Source organism: Solanum stenotomum, chromosome 3 (assembly GCF_019186545.1).
Source record: "Solanum stenotomum isolate F172 chromosome 3, ASM1918654v1, whole genome shotgun sequence".
NCBI classification, from domain to species: domain Eukaryota; kingdom Viridiplantae; phylum Streptophyta; class Magnoliopsida; order Solanales; family Solanaceae; genus Solanum; species Solanum stenotomum.
Genome location: NC_064284.1, coordinates 1861809 through 1881119, shown reverse-complemented (window position 1 = coordinate 1881119; position 19311 = coordinate 1861809). Strand labels below are relative to the sequence as shown.

At 35.0% G+C, this 19311-nt stretch overlaps 5 protein-coding genes across 6 annotated transcripts in view; 3 read left to right on the top strand and 2 right to left on the bottom strand.

The window, feature by feature from the left end:
- Positions 1 to 1337: 1337 nt before the first annotated feature.
- Positions 1338 to 5543, top strand: LOC125860856 (IAA-amino acid hydrolase ILR1-like 4). Its single transcript, XM_049540889.1, has 5 exons — positions 1338 to 1814; positions 1991 to 2116; positions 2848 to 3162; positions 4514 to 4642; positions 4970 to 5543. The coding sequence occupies exons 1-5, from the start codon at positions 1455 to 1457 to the stop codon at positions 5375 to 5377; spliced, it is 1338 nt and encodes a 445-aa protein (XP_049396846.1). The 5' UTR covers positions 1338 to 1454; the 3' UTR covers positions 5378 to 5543.
- Positions 5544 to 5874: 331 nt separating this feature from the next.
- Positions 5875 to 9389, bottom strand: LOC125860857 (glycosyltransferase BC10-like). Its single transcript, XM_049540890.1, has 2 exons — positions 8209 to 9389; positions 5875 to 6704 (listed from the first exon to the last, which is right to left on the bottom strand). The coding sequence occupies exons 1-2, from the start codon at positions 8728 to 8730 to the stop codon at positions 6066 to 6068; spliced, it is 1161 nt and encodes a 386-aa protein (XP_049396847.1). The 5' UTR covers positions 8731 to 9389; the 3' UTR covers positions 5875 to 6065.
- Positions 9390 to 11779: 2390 nt separating this feature from the next.
- LOC125860855 (putative F-box/LRR-repeat protein At5g02700) lies at positions 11780 to 14697 on the top strand. The gene is made up of 4 exons (XM_049540888.1): positions 11780 to 11846; positions 12543 to 13875; positions 13961 to 14134; positions 14242 to 14697. Exons 2-4 carry the CDS (start codon positions 12574 to 12576, stop codon positions 14440 to 14442), a joined length of 1677 nt encoding a protein of 558 aa, XP_049396845.1. The 5' UTR covers positions 11780 to 11846; positions 12543 to 12573; the 3' UTR covers positions 14443 to 14697.
- Positions 14698 to 15096: 399 nt separating this feature from the next.
- LOC125860858 (jacalin-related lectin 19) lies at positions 15097 to 16582 on the top strand. The gene is made up of 3 exons (XM_049540891.1): positions 15097 to 15210; positions 15339 to 15551; positions 16021 to 16582. The coding sequence occupies exons 1-3, from the start codon at positions 15202 to 15204 to the stop codon at positions 16402 to 16404; spliced, it is 606 nt and encodes a 201-aa protein (XP_049396848.1). The 5' UTR covers positions 15097 to 15201; the 3' UTR covers positions 16405 to 16582.
- A 479-nt stretch (positions 16583 to 17061) lies between these two features.
- The window catches only part of LOC125859881 (uncharacterized), a 5027-nt gene continuing 2777 nt past the window's right edge, over positions 17062 to 19311 (bottom strand). For both annotated transcript variants that reach the window (XM_049539728.1, XM_049539729.1), the window contains exons 8-11: positions 18768 to 18859; positions 18234 to 18318; positions 17374 to 17449; positions 17062 to 17273 (exon numbers count right to left, since the gene is read on the bottom strand). In XM_049539728.1, the coding sequence (XP_049395685.1) occupies positions 17206 to 17273; positions 17374 to 17449; positions 18234 to 18318; positions 18768 to 18859 (321 nt within the window). In that variant the 3' untranslated portion in view covers positions 17062 to 17205. The remainder of the gene's footprint in view (positions 17274 to 17373; positions 17450 to 18233; positions 18319 to 18767; positions 18860 to 19311) is intronic.

The following is a 19311-nucleotide window of genomic DNA, read 5'->3' as shown; positions in this document are numbered from 1 at the left end:
TTTAAAAATTTTCATTAAATAAAAAATAAATGAACAAATTAAAACTGATAAAGTATATTATGTGCAATAATTCATAGAATTAGAAGTATTAAGTATATGTATTCATGCGTTCCACCCTTTTAAACATAAAATAACACTTTTACGTTTTAAGCATGCCAGTTGATTGACATAAAAAAGGAATCAATTCCAATCATTCCTAAGTCACTAATATATAATGGAGACACGTAACTAATTTAGTATATCTAATATAATAATTAATAATATAATTACTATAAGAGGGAATCAATATGTCAATGATGTTAACATGTTTGAATTTGAATCATCGGTGGAACCTTAATAGAATAATTAGTTTAATGAAATATGGTGTCTATTCTGTGTCTTTCTTTCTGTGAGGTAAAGCAGAGTGTTGAGTTTAAACTATAAATATAAAATTATTTTGAAATAAAAATTATTGAGCAGTCGATAATTTTCAAGATTCACTAAAATAAAGAATACTCTTTGAAAAGATTATTAATGATTTATTGAGCTAAAATAAGATTTCTATCTACACAGTTAAAGTCTAATTGAGACAAATTATCTCTAATTATTTTTTTATCTTTGTTCTTGAGGATTTATTATTGGCACAAATTCTTTTGGTTCTTGAAAAAAAAAATTATTGGCCGGAACTCTTGTTTGGTGATAGATTTCGAAGTTTAAACTTGATGAACTTTTGAATTTGTGATTTTTGAAGTTATACTTAAACATGCATATTAATTGAAAAAAGGTTTAAAATTTTGTGAGTGAAAGTCTCAAAACTAATTTGAGTTAGCTTTTTGAAAGGAAAATTCCTTTTAGCCAGAATGATATTTTATCTATGTTATTTTACCTTTTTAAACATTTTTATCATTTTAACTTTAATACCTTTTAATTAAAAAATAGAAAAAATATCAATTTATTTTAAAATAATAAAAAATATTATAGACTTTTAAAATTTCTGGCCAAATTCTAACCAAATTTTCTGGTCATTTAACATTACCTTTTTGAAATTATCTAATTCAAACTTTTTAATTAAATGGTAGGCAAATAAATCTATGGAGATCAAAGGCAATCGAAAAAAAGCACAAACAAACAAATTCTGAAACTATATTTTATTTTTGAAAAAAAAAAAAGGACGGAAAAAAGCGGCTGGTAAATTAACCACGTGAGAGATTTCGATTAAGGATGTGAGGTCAACTGTAGCCTGAAAACTGCTGGAGCTGTCACTGAAGGCATCTTTATAGTGCTCATCTCTTAAGCTCTTCCTGCCAAAGGAACAATATTTTAATTCAATACGCCTCCCATTTCAATTGGACCCTCAAATCCAATAATGTACAGAGTCCACTGTTGAATTTGTTCCTTTCTTCGCCTACTCCATTATTTTTTCATTCACTCTTCTCTTCCATCTGTGGGTTTCTTCCAACTTTTTTTTTTCTCATATGGATATCTCCAGATGGGTTTTCTTGATTTTGATTTTTGTTTCTTTTACCCCAATACCCATCTTCTCAGATTCTCAATTGAGTTCGGGGGAACTATCAGAAATACCGGGTAAATTTCTTGATTTTGCGAAGAAATCTGAGGTTTTTGATTGGATGATGGGGGTTGGGAGAAGGATACATGAGAATCCTGAGCTGGGTTATGAGGAATTAGAGACTAGTAAGCTTATTAGAGAAGAATTGGATAATTTGGGGATTCAGTATAAATACCCTTTTGCGAATACTGGTATTGTTGGCTTCATTGGTTCAGGAAAACCCCCTTTTGTTGCGATTAGAGCGGATATGGACGCTCTTCCTATGCAGGTTTGAAATCCAATGTTTTCTACTCCCCTACTCTTAAGTGCTAGTGGATATTGATTCTGTTATAAAATTTAGGTTTTTTTTGTACTGATGTATTGGTTAGAGAGATCACCAAACAGAGGAGAGATTTTTTTTATCTTTTAGCTAAAGCAATTAGTTTTTCATCTTAATTTTAACAGGAAATGGTTGACTGGGAGCACAAAAGTAGGAATCCTGGTAAAATGCACGCATGTGGACATGATGCTCATGTTGCAATGCTTCTTGGTGCTGCAAAGATTCTTCTAGAACATCAGAACATTTTGAAGGTTTGATTCTTGTATTAGTAGTATCACAATTTCGTTTTGTCTGCTCGAGATTTGACTTTTGCTTGTTTCTCGTTATGCATTTTATCCATTTGAGTGAATGAACTTTAATTGTTTGGCATGCATGCTGGATTTCTGGTTCATTCGATGAGTTTTATGCCAATGCAATTGATTGGAGAATGATAGGCCTTATTTTGCATTCATTTCTAATTTTCTGAGGCTTGTAAAAAAGGGGTTGGGGGCAGGGAATCAGATCTTTAGGTAGCAGAAGAGCAAGTTATATGGTGTGAAAGGATGCTTCTACGTGGAGAGAATGTGGTTTGAAAAATAAAAATCCTATCTTTACAATAGAATAGGAGTAATCAGAATCATGTGTACCTTCTCTACTTGTGACAACAACTTGGAATTGTAATTCTGGCTGGTGGATAATCAAGATAGCCTCTGATATAATCTTAAACCTTGATTTGCTTTGCGAATTGTCTGAAAGGATGCAAGAAGCTCTATTGACCAGCAAAGGAAATATCTTAGAGAATCTTCTAAGCTTTTTAGTACACTTCAGTTTCTGAAAATGTCAGCCGTGCTCTTAAATCTGATTACCTTTTGAGAAAATACCATATCCAGAAATTTTTCTTAATGAATCCATAGCTCACTCCTCAGTGCATACATGACATCAATTTTCTTGTCATGTATAATACTCTTTTGGCAGCTGATATTTTCTCGGCTAATTTTGACAGGGAACAGTTGCTCTTGTTTTTCAACCAGCAGAGGAGGGAGGTGGTGGGGCCAAGAAAATGATAGATGCTGGAGCACTAGAAAATGTAGAAGCAATATTTGGTCTGCATGTCCATCCCAACTTTCCTTTGGGTAAAGTTTGTTCAAGACCTGGACCCTTTTTGGCGGGAAGTGGTTTTTTTGAAGCTGTAATTAGTGGAAGAGGGGGTCATGCCGCTATTCCACAGCATTCGATAGATCCAATTCTGGCAGCATCAAATGTAATTGTCAGCTTACAGCATCTTGTTTCACGAGAGGCTGATCCTCTGGATTCTCAGGTATATTTCTACCCATGGGATAAGCCTCACTGACAACCAGAAAATTCTAATTGTTTTTTGTTATCAAACACCTATGCTGTACTGGCTCTTACATGTTGTAGCCACTAGTCACTATTAACTCATTGCAGCATCTGAACCACCCATGAAAAATTCAGAGAAATTGTCATGATTTCATTGCTTGATTGATTATTGTATATCTAGCAAAAGAACTATGAATTGCAAACAAGATTCAACTACTATGTGCTTGAGTGAACAAGAGAAGTGACTTCATCCTTGCTCTGTGCCTGTAAAATATGATATAAATCTTAAAACATTTCCAATGACCCTATGGTCTCCAAAAGAGGTAGTAAAACCTCTTTGTTTGCCGACAGTGAATATTCACCCATACAAAATTTCTTGGACAACATCACAACATGAATGTCCCTGTGTCTGGTGATTATTTTTGTCAATCAAAAGTTAAATTAACTTCAAAATTTCCTGTGCTGAGCCTCTATGAGATCCAATTATATAAATTGGGAGCAACCCATCAGAAGTTACTTGATCAGCTAGTACAGGCATCTCCTTGGCTCCCTTGCTTTGAATCACCATATGCATCTATTCTGGTGATGTCCTTTATAAAGTGGAGAAATTTCTTTAAGTGCTTAAATGAAATTTCCTAAATAATATCTTTAGTGCTTGGGCCGAACTAATTTAGTACTCAACAATAGCAGAACCAGTTTAATAGAGATTACGGGTTCAAAGTCTCTGCTTTCCTTTAACAAAGCTTAAGTTTGGAAATTATCTGAAGTAGGTGAGTTTCTTCGCTGTGTTCTGATTCATGTTTCTTTTGGATGAATAGTAGAAATATCAGGAGGCGTGCTGCTGCCTGCAGCCATAGCCAAAATAAGTTATTATCTTTTTTATGGAAGTGGAAATATATTCAAAGATAGAGGAATCTGTTTAAGGTTGTTTGGAATTTGGAGGTCAAAATCTTTTCTTTCCTTAACAGAACTCGACTTATGAAATTGTCAGTAATAAGTGTAGTTTCTCCTCCCTGTTCTGACTTCTGTTTTGAAACCAAAAGTCATATCTGATGAGATGATACTATGGGAAGATTATTTAAGAACTTTTGAACTCTCTCTCACTGTGATTGTGCAATGACTGGTGCACTTTCTGGGTTTATGATATTTGACCAGAGCCTAATTGGTAGACAAAGCTCATTCTGCAGCTAAAGTGACATGGGCGAACTTCCTGTATTTATGATGCATTTACAAACGTAATCCTTAAGATAAAGATTGGCATTCCTCAACAGATGGTTCTTATTTTCCAACTTTGTCATGTAGTTTTACTTGACATAAAGTATGATCTGCAGGTAGTGACAGTTGCTAAATTCCAAGGAGGCGGTGCATTTAATGTTATTCCAGACTCTGTTACCATCGGTGGCACTTTTCGGGCTTTTTCAAAGGAGAGCTTTCTGCAGCTTAGGCAACGAATTGAAGAGGTAGGATCAATTCTTAAATTAGTCAGTATCTCAAGCTGTTGCCTTGAAAGTCATGAATGTTCCATTTTTTTGCTTTCCACTTTATTTTAATCAGGGTTTTAGTTATCTCATTTTATATGCTGCATATGGAATGAAATTGCACACTCATCCTACTGCAAAGCCCATCTTAAGCTTTGGTGTCTCTAAATTCTTTACATTATTTTTTTCCAGATGTGTCAAAATATTCTGCAAGTTATTTCTGTTTCTGGATTTATTCGGGTTCAACAGTCTCATTCTGTTTATCCATGCTTTCTCCATTGTAGAGACACTAATTCTCCTCTCGCGTAGGTTATTGTTGGGCAAGCTGCTGTACAGAGGTGCAATGCAACTGTGGATTTTCTTACAAACGACAAACCCTTCTTCCCTCCAACTGTGAATGATAAAAACTTGCACAAACACTTCCAGAGAGTTGCAGGTGATATGCTTGGTAACGATCATGTAAAAGACATGGAATCACTAATGGGATCAGAGGATTTTGCGTTTTACCAAGAGGTTATCCCGGGTTACTTCTACATGCTCGGAATGCAGGGTGAAACAAATGAAAACCCTGCATCAGTCCATTCACCTTACTTCAAAATAAACGAAGAAGCACTTCCTTTTGGTGCTGCACTTCAAGCATCTTTGGCTATTAGATATCTTCTCGAAGCACAACCACAAGTTCCTTCATCAAGTATAAATGGTCACGATGAATTGTAAGGTGCTACTCTTTTGTAGGCATGTGCACCGAAATAGATCCTTGTTCATTTTTATGTAATGCTGGAACCGGCCAATCTAGCTTGAACTGTATATCTGGAACAAGGTCAATGTTTATGCAACAATATTTACTTCAACAACAATTACAACGTTGTACATTTTCTAGCAATTTGTTTTCCTGATCTTGTTCACCAAGTGCTACCAAGTATAGTAAATGTGAGAGCTGGGAAAACATCCAAGTTACTGGGGCTCCGGTTCAGTGTTAAAAACGCAGTGCCAGATGTGTGGACTGAATACACAAGACGAGTTCTCACTCCGCACCACCTGCACTAACGTGGTATTTAAGGGAAAGCAGGATAGAGAACAGGCTCATACTTCCCCCGAGTTTCAAACCTATGAGCCAGCTTATGTTGGACAAAAAAAAAAACCAACTATGTCTTAGTTCCAAACAAGTTTGGATCGGTTGTATGAACCCTCACTGATCATGTTTACTCCAAGTCTAAAAATCAACAGCAACAATACAATATGATAATAGAATAGAGTACACTGAGCATATCAGATCATGCATCGCATTCTATATATTAAATTATCTAATAGCAAGCATGACACTTGCTTGATCACCAGATCTAATTAGCTAGGAAATTTCCTATATGGATTCCTGCTCATATTTTATAACAAATGTTTTTGAATTTCAGAAGCCCAAAAACTTAGTAGAATGTTCTAATAAAGGACCCAACGCACTAGGAGCAAATTTTCTGGCAAAAAGGTAACAAAGTGAAGTTGGCTGGTTATTGTATACACATGTTGGGCTTTCAGAAATTCTCTTGAAAAATTGATCATTAATATCGGCCTTCCCAAATGTAGCAGGATGAGCACCACCTCTGGACCAGTCCACCCAAGTGAGAGTCCGGTTTGCCAGCAGGCGAGGAGATTCTATGGTTAGCATAGTTGGAAAATAGTGCTCATCCACATAACATGCCGGTCTGCAGAACTGCTCAAACTTAGGGTGGTATACTTCATCTTTAACAATGTCAACAGCCAGTTTCCTGTTAACTTCAAACCACTGGGATCCTTTACGCCATTCAGTGATGTTAACCTCAGGTGCCATATTTGGATTGTAACGCCCTCTTCCAAAAGGTCCAGGTTCGTCGACTGCACCCATAAAGCTGTACCTCGATTTTGATATGTAGTGATAGATAGCTTTGAAGTTATGGAGAGGAATGCATGCCTCAGATAGGAGGATAAACCATTCGTTGGAGATATCAAGCAGTGCATTAGCAAGAAGCCGTCTTTCAGCATCACACATGCTCATTCTTCCCCATTTCGCCTCCTACACAAAAAGAAGCAGCAGAATGGTGAGATCGATCTGTTATTTCAAGATTGGCCTCTATATTCCTACTTCTGATGTACTACCAAATTTAGGCTTTCACAGACTGCTTAATTGCAGCTAAATGGAAAACGAACATATTTGCGAAAAGGATTTGACCAGTGAACTTGTCCTTCAGTCACCGAAGTAGGCTCATGTAAACCTACTAATCTAACAAATATGAATCATCCATTATGAAATATGCATGAAAATATTCCTTATAGCTTTATCAAAGAAAATAGTCCATACAGAAATGGGCAACTCTTCACGCAATGACAAAACCAATATCGGAGAAAAACAATAGAATGCTTTCTAGAAATAGACAGTTGAAAGCTATTAGAAGGAGGTTACTGTATCCTAACATCTTCTGGGCCTACTGCACTACCCAGGACAGCTTATCCAGTTCTGCTCAATGATGCAAGAGAAATCCATCTCAGCTGTACAGAGCCAACATGGTTGCTCTGAAAGTCTCAACAAAGATCATGGTACAAACTTCCTAATATGGGGAACATTATTGGGGTCCCTGGTATTACTGCATTCACTAGTCCAGCTAAAAACTTAAAAGTGGTCTTATTGAGATGAAGGGTATAAAAGGTTTACATCAGTGATTAGCTGTCACAAACATTCAGAAACCATCTAGATGAACACAACTGTGACCAACTCTTATAACAAGAAAACAATGCAACTAAACTCTCTTATCCCACTTTCATCAATTCAGCCCTTATTAAAGTCTTGCTGCCAAAGCAAGCAACTTTCAATGACCTTGGGATTACCTCAAGCACAACACCATGGAAGTAATATATCACCTAAGCATACCTAAGCCGGATGATGATTAGCTACAACAAAGAACTTAGTTTCCTTATGTCCTAACTTTGTACAACTTAAGGGAATCCCATAACCATAAACATCGAAGAAGAAGAAGAAGAAGAAGAAGAAGAAAAAATTACCAACTTTGTATATCTATAACTGTGTCCAGATATGTCTAGTCTCCTTTTGAACAAAATGTATCATCCACTATTCTGGTTAAATCCTAGATAGTTTGTGGAGCATGAATCCGGAGATCTTAAAAGAAGCTAGATGAGAAAATAATACAAACAATTCATCTTTACAGAGTCCCAGGGCAATAAAGACTAAGATAAGCTTTAAATAGCTAGAATCTATGTAATATCTGCTTCAACAACCTTGTACGAAAAGGCATAAATCACAGAATTATTACCATAGACCACGACTGAGGCTTACCTGATAGGAAGTATAAGGGGTAAGCATTTATATCTGATGAGATATTCAAAGAGAATCCTATTTGACAGTTCCCCATATTAAAATCCCAAAATGGTAACACGCACATTAGGTAATAGTAGAACTTGGGTGGAAACTATTGCAAAGTTAAGTTGTTTTTAACACATAATGGCATATGAAGAAACTCAAGCATAATGTACAATTAGAAAGGAAAGGAATATGTTCACTTTACCTGACTAGGAACTTGCCTGCCTTGAAATACTGATGAAGGTGGGAAATCAGGTTTGTATGATGGCAATGAATGGATGTAGATTGAATAAAGCTTCTCATTCCCCTTGAAAAACCTCTCCCACAACGGCGCCAAAGGTATAGGCCCTCTAGTCAAGAACATGAACGCAATCTTACGCGTTCTATTAAATGGATATTCTTTGATTTGAGGAACAATTGAAGCTCGCCAAAACAACTGTGTGTCATTCATCGAATGCAACAGACTCGACGGTGGCCTAATCCAACTCTCCAAACTAAGTTGTTGAAAACAGGGCTGAAATCTTGATTGTACCATAGGAATTACATTCTGCATTACTGAATACCGAACCATACACATACTAAGCAATGAAAATACAATACCAATACCCAAAAATAACAACAGAAACTGAAGTAACCTTATTGATAAAGGCTTATACTGAGTTACCACCTTAGTAGCAGAATCTTTACCCTCCTCCAATGACCCTTGACTCCCTACTCTTGACTTCATTTCTAATTCTACCAAGCTCTTTCTTCCCCTAACAAAATCACATCAAGAAAACTCAAGATTTTCTTTTTACCAAATTGCTATACTTATCATTGGTGTGTGGTTCACAACATTCTACTTTTAAAAAGCAGGGATTTTCAAGAATCACATCAAACAAGTCGATTCAACCAAACAGTTTAGGTAATAAAATTCCAACCCCAGATCAAGAAAATCACAACAAAGCAAGTGGATATGTCCCAAGATCACAAAAAGTTAAAAAAAAATTCAAATCCCAAGATTTGGGTACTGAATCAATACTATGCCGGAAATGGTGAAACAGATATCATGGGGGTGGAGCAAGAAAGTTTAAAATTGAACTAATCTTTTAATTGTACTTAATAAATGAGTGTATGGGCATGATTGAAGGAACAAATCTTGTTTATGAAGAATCCATAGACCAAAAAAGAAGTTTTTGAGTCTAAAGGGAGAAAAACAGAATCTTGTTGTCACACCAAATCTGTTGGTGTAGTAGCTTTATAGCTTGCAGATGACATCTTCTCCAGATGTCGAAATAATAGAGAAATTTTAAAGGGTTTTTCCAGTAATCGAAGTTGTCTTTGTTGGGAAACCAAAGGAAACGTTTTTATATATGCGAGAGAGAAGGAATAGGTGTATGTTTTTGATTGTTGTTGGAAGAACCTAGATGTTTGCGTAATTAGATTTGTCTTATGTTTTTCCATTGAAAATAATAAAATGACTAATGACCATTTATTTTGTTTCCTTCTTTTTTTGGTTTTTTGTCATTTAAATATTTTTAAGATCCGAGGGTTGAGGATTGAACTTTTCAATCACTTCTTTAATGCTTTCCTTTTTTTTCATACTTATTTATACTAGTTAAGTGTGTGTGTTTTATATATATATATATATATCGTTCTAAATAATAGGAGTAACAAATATATGTTAAAAAAAAATAGTGATTATCGTTTGTACGTGACAAGTTTAAAATCACAATATTTAAATTACTAAGCATAAGCTAGGTTGGCATTTTTGGCCTATATATTCCTTTGTTAAATATTAGAAGTTTTTATGGTATCAAAATTAATGGTTAATAAAAAATTGTCAATAAATATCTGCTTCAATGAATGCAAAATCTGGTTTTCAAATATTCTCAAATTTATTTTTAGAAAAAAATTTACTTCCACTTACTTTAATTTTTTTCCAAAATAAAAGCATGTTTGAACATACTCTCAAGATCACTTCTCCATTTCTCTTCTCTCCATTTTTCTTAAGTTCCTATTTGGATTGATAACATGTGGCATATATTTAATTTAATGGTTAAGATTTAGTTAATTAAAACAAAGTCCTAACTATGGTTATTAAAATGATTAATTACTTTCATATATTTTCTCTCAAGAGATTTTTACAATCCCACAATTCTAAATCAACATTTTATTTTTCTTAATTATTTATTAAGAATTCTTTCTTGCTTTGTATAAATTTCTTAAATATATAATTGCGAGTAACTAAATATCTAATTGTTTTGTCTTATTTACTCATAATAATATAATCAAATTAACTCAATTACGTGAGATCTTTTACTTATTGAAATTCAAACTTAAATAAATTTGTTTCTCTATTAAGGTTCATCAGCCCCATCTATTGATAAAAAATAATAGAGAATTTTAGACTAATATCTAATTATCTTGATCTGAATAAATAAGTCATTAAACAATGATCCAAATTCAGCATCCACATATTACTTGGATTTGGTTTCTTTAATGTATAACTACTTATTGAAGTATTTATTTTAATCAATATTATGTTTGGAAGTTATAATATAATTTAATGTACAAGTACAAAACACTTACTAAAAAGCTAGTAGTTAACTTGAAAAATTGGCATAACATATCAACTAAGACTTCAAATCAACATTCATTAGTCATGTTTTTTTTTAAAATTAGCATAAAATGACCATTTTACGCGTTTTGGGAAAATAATTTGACATTTCTTAAATAAAAAATTAGAGAGTAACTAAAATTAATAGTTTCTCCCCTGTAACATTCTCTCTTATTTATTCTTCTAAAATTTTCAAATAATTTATTTCTTTCATATTTTGCTTTTAAAATTTCTCGAGTAGCATGTTTATCTTCTCCATATTTCACTTCCTTTCAAGTTTTCATTGAAATCTCACAAAATTTTATCTATCATATTTTACAAAAAAAAAACAATAAAAAATTATTGGCTTTGCAAATGCAAAATAATTTTGTGATTTGGATATTTATTGAAGTCCCATGATATTTTATCTGTCACATTTTACGGAAAAGTTTTAAAAATGCAAAATAACCTTATGATTTGGTGTATTTTTTGTGTGATTTTACTTATAGATTGATGGGATAAGAAAAATTCTCGGACAAAAAAAGATCAAATTTGGGCTAATGATTTTGATTATGAATGAGTTTGAGGTTGTAATTATTTTTTTAGTAATTTTAATTGAGTTTGCATACATATAATATGTATATCTGCTAATAAATTTACATAGAAAATTTGTATACATATGTTCGTATTGATATTCATTAATTTGTATTCACCTAATAAATTGATATACATTTATATTGTTATATCTTGGTCCGTATTCACCTAATGTACCGGTATACATTCGATTATCTTTTTAATTGATTTGAAGTTGAGTTTGTATATATGTAAATGTATACATCTGCTAATAAACTCATCTAACAAATTCGTATACATTTATTTATGTTGATATTCATTTTTAAAATGAAGAAAGATTTTTAAAATTTGTGATTTAAAATAAGTGATAGATATTTATGTAGCTATAAATCATTTTATTAAAAATAAAATAAATAGTTTAAAATTAAATTACTACTTAAAATAAAAATATGACATTTTTTTTGGACTTACGGGAAAATAAGATATCAATTTTATACTAGATTTGTACCTATGTGACATTCGGAGAATAGAGACAAAATCCATATGGTGGCGTTAATCAGGCCCCAGAAACTGTCTTTGGGCTTTTAAGCAGAATTCAAAGCCCAAGTCAGCGAACAACATATAAATATCTTGACCGGTTTCATTCAACACAGTTCGTCTTCTCAAATTCCAAGTATCTGCAGCCACAACAGGTAATTTCGCATTTTTCTTTGATTTTCTCCGAGATTATTGGTATGTACGCTCTAATTGTTATTCTATTTGGAATTTAGGGTTTCAGGTTTATTAAGATGATCATGCTTAGATTTCTTCGGATTCTGTTTTAATTTTTTAAAATTATATATAGGGTTAGGAGAAGGGGAAATTGGAGAGGGGATTAGAAGGTGGATAATCGAACTCTCGTGGATAGGGTGACTCTTCAGATAGCGAAACAACTGAATTTTATGATCCCTGTTACTTGCCATTCTATGATGTTTATGTATACGTTACTTTGGCACAACGGTATGATCAAATTGTTACTCAATTTGGCATTTAGGGTTTCAAGCTGATTAAGATGGTTGTGTTTAGGTTATTTTGCATTCTATCATGTTTATTTTGGCACAAATATTAGTAAAATCATTTAGTTTTTGTGTTTTAATAACCCGCTGATAAAGGTTAGAAATTGACTGACACCTTTCCTTATTTTTTCTTCTATTGATTTTGGATTGGATTGTTTTCCTTTTGGGTCTCTTTTGGGGATTTAGTTTGCGCTAGAACTACAGATTTAGTATTCTCATTGTGCTCAAGTGATAAGAAATAAAATGGAATTTTATTGAATCTAAACGTGATTTTTTGGTAACAGTATGATGTCTAAAACTTAAAACTTTACACTTATTGTTTGCCAAACGAAGGGTCTCTAGATTTTCCAAAGACAGGGCACTAATGAAGAAAAGGAAAGGAAAAGGCAGAACACAGAGAAAGAATAGAAAAAAGGGAAAGATGATGGAGATCACCAACACAGATGAAAGAGCAGTTAATGCGGACAGGATCTCTGAGTTGCCTGAACACATTTTACATCACATCCTTTGTCTTCTCCGATGGCCAGCGGATTTAGCAAGAACTAGCATTTTGTCTAAGAAGTGGAAAGTCATTTGGGAGTCTTTCACGTCCTTTGATTTTGATCAGAGACACTTCCAATGTGTAAACGCTGCAGATAAATGGGATCATCTCCAACCTCTACCAGTGGAGAAACAGAGCTCAATTTTCAAACAGGCGTTTGAATCCCTGGGGTTTGTGGAGCTTCCATTAATACATAAGTTCATTCTGTTTGTCGAGAATACGTTAGGAACCAGACTTGACCAGTTGCCAAGTATACAGAAGTTCAGGCTGCATGTCGTCTTTTCTGTTCATCTTCTGGCTCCCTTTATGAATCACTGGATAAGTGTTGCTACAGACAAAAATGTTAATGAGCTTGATATTCATGCAAAAATGGATGGCAAATTTTATGCCCTGCCTGAGCTTGTATTTGCTTCCAGGACAATAACTTCATTGAAGCTCTACGGATGTGAAGTGGGTGATTCTACTGCCATAAAGCTCCAAAATCTACGGGAGTTATCCATGAAAGCAATGCATATCAATGAGAATATAGTCCATAATTTTGTCCAGGCCTGCCCTTTGATCGAGGATATGCGACTGATCAATTGCTATGGTTTGAAATTCTTGCATGTTTCATCTCTGCCTAAACTAAATAAGTTTGAGGTACATGAGCGATCCAGCCTCAGGTCAGTCAAACTTGAGGCACCCAATCTTGAGACATTTTGGTTCCATGGGAAGAAATCTTCAAGGTGCAAATTAATCTTAGCAGGGTGTGGAAATCTTAAGAATTTGACTTTGAAGCATTCACATATGGCAGATAAGTCCTTTCATGAACTTATCTCCCACTTCCCATTACTTGAAAAACTGTTCCTGTTGGAATGCCGTACATTGCACAGAATTACAATATTGAGTGACAAGCTGAAGACACTCTCTCTGGTAAGGTGCCACAAACTAAAGGAAGCCAACATTGATGCACCAAATCTACTTTCATTTGAATATACTGGTGCTGAGTTGCCGTTTTCTTCCATGAATGCTTCACGGTTGCAAGAAGTGAAGCTTCACTTGAAATCCCAAAAACAGAAGTCAGTGCAGAAATTCATTGAAGGGTTTGATGGCAAAGGTTTCAAGTTGTTTCTTGCCTCCAAACAGGTTTCAAACTTCTTATCAGCAATGATTCTATATGGATTTCTCATATGTTCTATTTTTTGCTTATTTATTCATGTTGCATTTATAGGGTGTGAATATATATGAGGAATTGAGAGGACTTCATCTTTCTTATTTTGGAGCATACAAGATACAATTGACTAAATCAGCAAGAATGGTGGAAAATCTCCTCAACAGTCACTTGCGAGATTTTCATCCAAAAACTCTCATCTTAAAGACATCTCTCACAAGTGACCTCCTCGTGGTAAGATGACCTGTCTTTATTGGATCTTTAAGTCATACTTTCTGGTTCTTCAATGCTTTCAATTACTACAGTCGATTGGACTCATTGTTATTTTTTGTGGAATACAGTTCATTCAGGAGAGGATATTGAACAAAGAGAAGACTCCTCCTAGCTGTTGTAAATATTACTCGAAGAAATGCTGGCGACATTATTTAGATGGCGCTAAAATGTCTCTGTTTCCAGATGCGTCCTCTGCGGAGTATCCTAATACGATCTTGGAACTAAAATGGAGCGAAGTTGCACCTCTGCCGGAAGATGTAGAGATATGAAGAATATAGATGAGTAATACATAGGACATATATGCATTGGCTGTACTTATTAAGCCATCTATTTGAACTAGTTTTTGTTTTTTAGATCATTTTACTATCAGACGAGCTCATCGGATTTTGGTTCAAAATATTATACTTCAGTGGAAGTAAGCCGAAATTGGTTGATCCCGCCCCCTTATCTGACCCAAACTGACCAAGGTCAAATTAAAGAACGTTCTTTACATGGGTGTATCTAAATAATTCGTTAACGCCATTTTCTGATGGTTGGTTTTTGCATGAAATTTGGATAATTTTGGGATGGAAGTTTAGTGCTGTCTTGTTAATTTTATCAGCTCCCTTCCATATCAGAGAGGAACTATCTTAGACGATTCATTGTGCATATTTCAGCCTTCTTTAGTGCTGATTTTAAGTGAAGGAATCTTTCCTTTACTGGTAAAAAGAAGGTGCATTAGTGATTATTGGAACAAGCACTGCTATTCTCTCTCTGTTGCCTTTGCCATACGCATCTGATTCTTACCCAAAATCTCAACCATGATAAGATTTGCACAGTTGCCACTACTGTCTATTGGAAAGATGCAAAGCTAAGGTTCTGAAAAATGGTAAAAATCGGTATCAGATACGTCCTGCAATAACAATGGTTTCTCCCACTATATAAACACTACAACGATAGGTTGGCTTCTGCTACTATATAAAACCGGTTCTTTCTTGAAATCAACTTGATTAGAAAGTTTTGGAGTCTTATCTTTGCATTTTACGGTGATGGACAGGGTAAGTTGTCACATTTAAATTTTTTATTCATTTCTGAATATAAGCAAAGTTTCATTGTTTAGACTTTAGGCTATGCTATTGTAAGATTGATGGACTAATATCGAGTGGATAAACTGTATGTGGAGAAGGGCGAAGGAAGCGAAATAAAGAAGAGGATCGTCATTGGATCATGGGGTGGTCATGGTGGAAGCCCTTGGGATGATGGTAGTTTCAATGGAGTGAGAGAAATTACCCTTGTCTATTCTCTTTGTATAGACTCCATCACTGTGGTCTATGACCAAAATGGCCAGCCTTATCAAGAAGAGAAGCATGGAGGAGTTGGAGGCAGTAGAACTGCGCAGGTGACAAATTAATACTAGTGTAGTTTCACTCATTATAGCATGTCAGTTACCTGCCATTTATCAGGTTTAATTTAGCACGTTATTTTATTCAAGGGAAAATGGACATTAGGTAGTTCATGAAAATGAGATTGCCCATAACCATACCGGAGAAAACAATCCAAGTCCTTCATCGGACAAGATTGAGTTTGACTCTGATACCATGTCAAGGAAACTGGTCTTAGGTGTAATTCAACCATAAAATCAGTTCATAAAGTGAAGAATTTCTAACTGATAAGGAGACAATTACTCCTCACCTAATGTAGGACACTTTACAATTTGCATATAAATTACACCTTAAGTGTTCTAATTGTATCCTTTTTGAATACTGTCAGCCTATAAAACTTGAACTCTTCTCTCTTTTTTGGCCTTTTGCCGTCAAATCTTGTTGTTACTACGAATCTTAAAGCCTATAAGTGAATCTCAATTCCAGATTAAGCTGCAATTTCCAGAAGAATACCTGACAAGCGTTAGCGGCTATTATTCTCCGGTGGTGTATGGTGGCAGTCCTGTGATAAGGTCCCTCACTTTCAGCAGCAACAAACGAAAATTTGGGCCATTTGGTGTTGAAGGAGGAACACCATTTTCAATGCCAATGGAAGGTGGGCAGATTGTAGGCTTTAAGGGAAGAAGTGGATGGTATTTAGATGCTATTGGCTTCTATATAGCTAAAGTGAAGACAACTACAGTCTTACAGAAGGCTCAACAAAGTCTAGTGAAACTTGCATCTTCTGTGTCTATGAACTACAGATCTGGAGATGAACCAAAAAAGTACTCTTATTTCTACAAACCAACTATTCCAAAAACTGAAGCATAAGGAACTGGACCTCGAATCAGTCAACCTGATTCCGATTCGAGCAATCCAAAGAAGAAAGTTTACAATGGATAGATCTCCCTATGAAAGCTTGTGTTCATTCATAGTCTGTAACTCAACTATCTGTACTACAAAGAAAAAGTAATAGTATGATTTAACAACCATTTCTTGTAGACGTTTATGCTTTAGCTATATATACTTTTATATACTGCTTCCCCCCCTCATCTTAATTGATTCACGAATCTGTAACTTCCCATCAACACAGATGCAAATGCAAACCACTCTGGTATCATTTCCACAAAAATGTGAAAAAATACTTCAAAAATGCATAGATATCACGATCAACCATGTTAAATGAAATTTGAAAATGCTAACACTTTGGAAAGTGGTAATTTTGAAACTTGATAATTATATTTTGTTATTCATACACAACAAAAACACCTGAACCACCTAAAGAATTCTAGCTTTCATGGTAAGACATGTTTAGTCTTGCTTCTTCCATTATTGGTCTGTATTAGTAAATCTCCACCCTCACCTCTTCAACAGAGAAATAGAGAGTTTTGAACATATCTAAACCCAGGGGAGCAGATGAGCAAACTTTTAAATTGAAACACACAAGCATATCATCAAATCTTCTACCGATAAAAAAGTGTATATATCTATGTTCAGCACTTGTGCTGTCTGATCTAGGGCCAAAACTGGCACAGGTATAACCTGCAATACCTCATTACAACATTTGAGAAATGAGCAAAATAATACTTCCGCGTTCAGCATAAAACACAAGTTATCTTAACCGGCTCTTCTTTAAGAATGAGATGATGAATCTGTTTTCTCAGCCAAATAGTGCTCAAGCATATCTTCTTCTTCATCATCTGTTCACACACAGAAAACAATTAAAGAGAAAAATAATCACGTCATTTTGATCCACAAACAAATAAACAGAAGTAAAGCACGAACAAGAAAAAAATTGACCTTCAAAATCGTCATCATCAAAATCAATGTCATCCACGTCTTCATCAGATTCTTCAGCAGTAGCTGTTGCAGCTTTCTGTTGACAGAAAGAAAAACCTATTTAACAACAGCACGCATAGCCATATCGTGACCCCACAACCTTGCCTAAGCAGCTTATGCAGTAACAGCACCTCACACCCAAATCAAATGAGCTACCACTACATACAGCAAACACTTGTGACTTACAGTCATTCACCAATACTGTTGAATGCAGTATACTATTTTAACCGTTCAAATTAATGTATGGTCAGGGAACTTTACTAGCAGCAGGACTAATCAGAAGGAAAAGGAACAGGGCCCAGAGCTACACTTTTATCATACAGGTATTCTTTTCTCTGAGCCCCATAACCCGTCTTAGTAACAGCAAAAGTTCTGACAACAAAAAGTAAAAGATAATAGAACAAATACCGAGATCATATTAAAAATCAGGTCAGAGGGTATTTATTGCTAGCATCTTACATTTTTAATCATTCTGAATGCAGAATAACATCAATACATTGTTATCATGTCTTAGACTAATGTCAGTATATTTTAGCAAAGAGAATTGGAGGTTTGTCTTGATATAACATTGCCTTCACATTTATTAAACACACAAAAAGGGAGACAGACTCCCCATAATGGGATAGTCTTATGGAACTCTGGTCAGTATCAACAGAGTTGAAACTATAGCTCAGTGTCCTCTTTAACACAAATCATTTTGATGGCCATTATAAACTTTCAGTTTCCATTATAACACAAAGCAATGCAGGCATCGATGAGATTAAACTAGCATGATTTCATAATTAACTTAGAAACAGCAACTACACAATAGAATACATTACCCCACTGGCTCTTCCACTTTCAAACCATTGCCTCCCAGTCAGTTTCTTTTCCTTCGAAACAGAAAGTGCTGCATCTGGCATTAACCTGAACATTGATATATGGTTGCACACCATGAACAAAATAGCCAAATTTAGAGAAAAGGAAATGCAGAAAAGTAGCTGACCAGCCACACGTTTCTAAAGCAAAAATGTTGAAAGCAAAGGAGTTTAAGAGGTAATATAATATGGCAATAATCAACACATTCTGACTATATACTCGTCGATTCAACATTTCCTAATATCTGACACACAAACCTGTTTAAAAGTCCCTGCACTCCACAAATAAGAAAAAGAACAAACATTTCACTCTGGCAACAAAGTGCCCCTAAAGTTGCCCAGGATTTATGACTATCACACATTAAGAGTTGATGATTTGTTTTTACTGTATGCAGCTTCACTGGCATTTCAGAAAGTATAATGCTTCTAGTTTAGTGGATGAAGAAGACCCACGTCAGTGCTACAACCTTGGCTGAGAAGCGAATGCAAAAAACTTACTTGGCTCTTTCCAAAGCTAGTTCAGCTTCAAATCTTTCCCTCCATGCCAAGAATGTTTCAACGGTAACTGCTTCTCCATGTGGTACAATTACCTGAAGTCAAATGAACAAATAACAATTAAGGGATCAAGATTCAAGGCCAACCAATCAAACAATAAGTGACTTGACGATTTTCCAGTAGGTAGTTCAAAATAGCACCACAGAATTGCTTATAAATATGTAATGCAAGCTAGATCTGCAAGGTTTCCTGAAGAGGCAAACTAACAAAAGTGAAGAATTGAAGTGTTGGTCACCTCTGACTACCTTGACTAAGAGACGGATATCACTTTCATGCTCAAACTAGAAAAAGTAACAGCACTCACACTGTTGACAACTTCGGGTAGATTTCAAGTACATCCCAATATCTTGGCCAGGCTACCCCTTCTTAAGCCAAAACACAAACTATTTCTTTAGAAGAATATATGTTGGAGCCTGATTCCAAGTACCATGAGAATAGAACATGCTCCCCCCCCCCCCCCCCCCCCCCCCCCCCCCCCCCCCCCCCC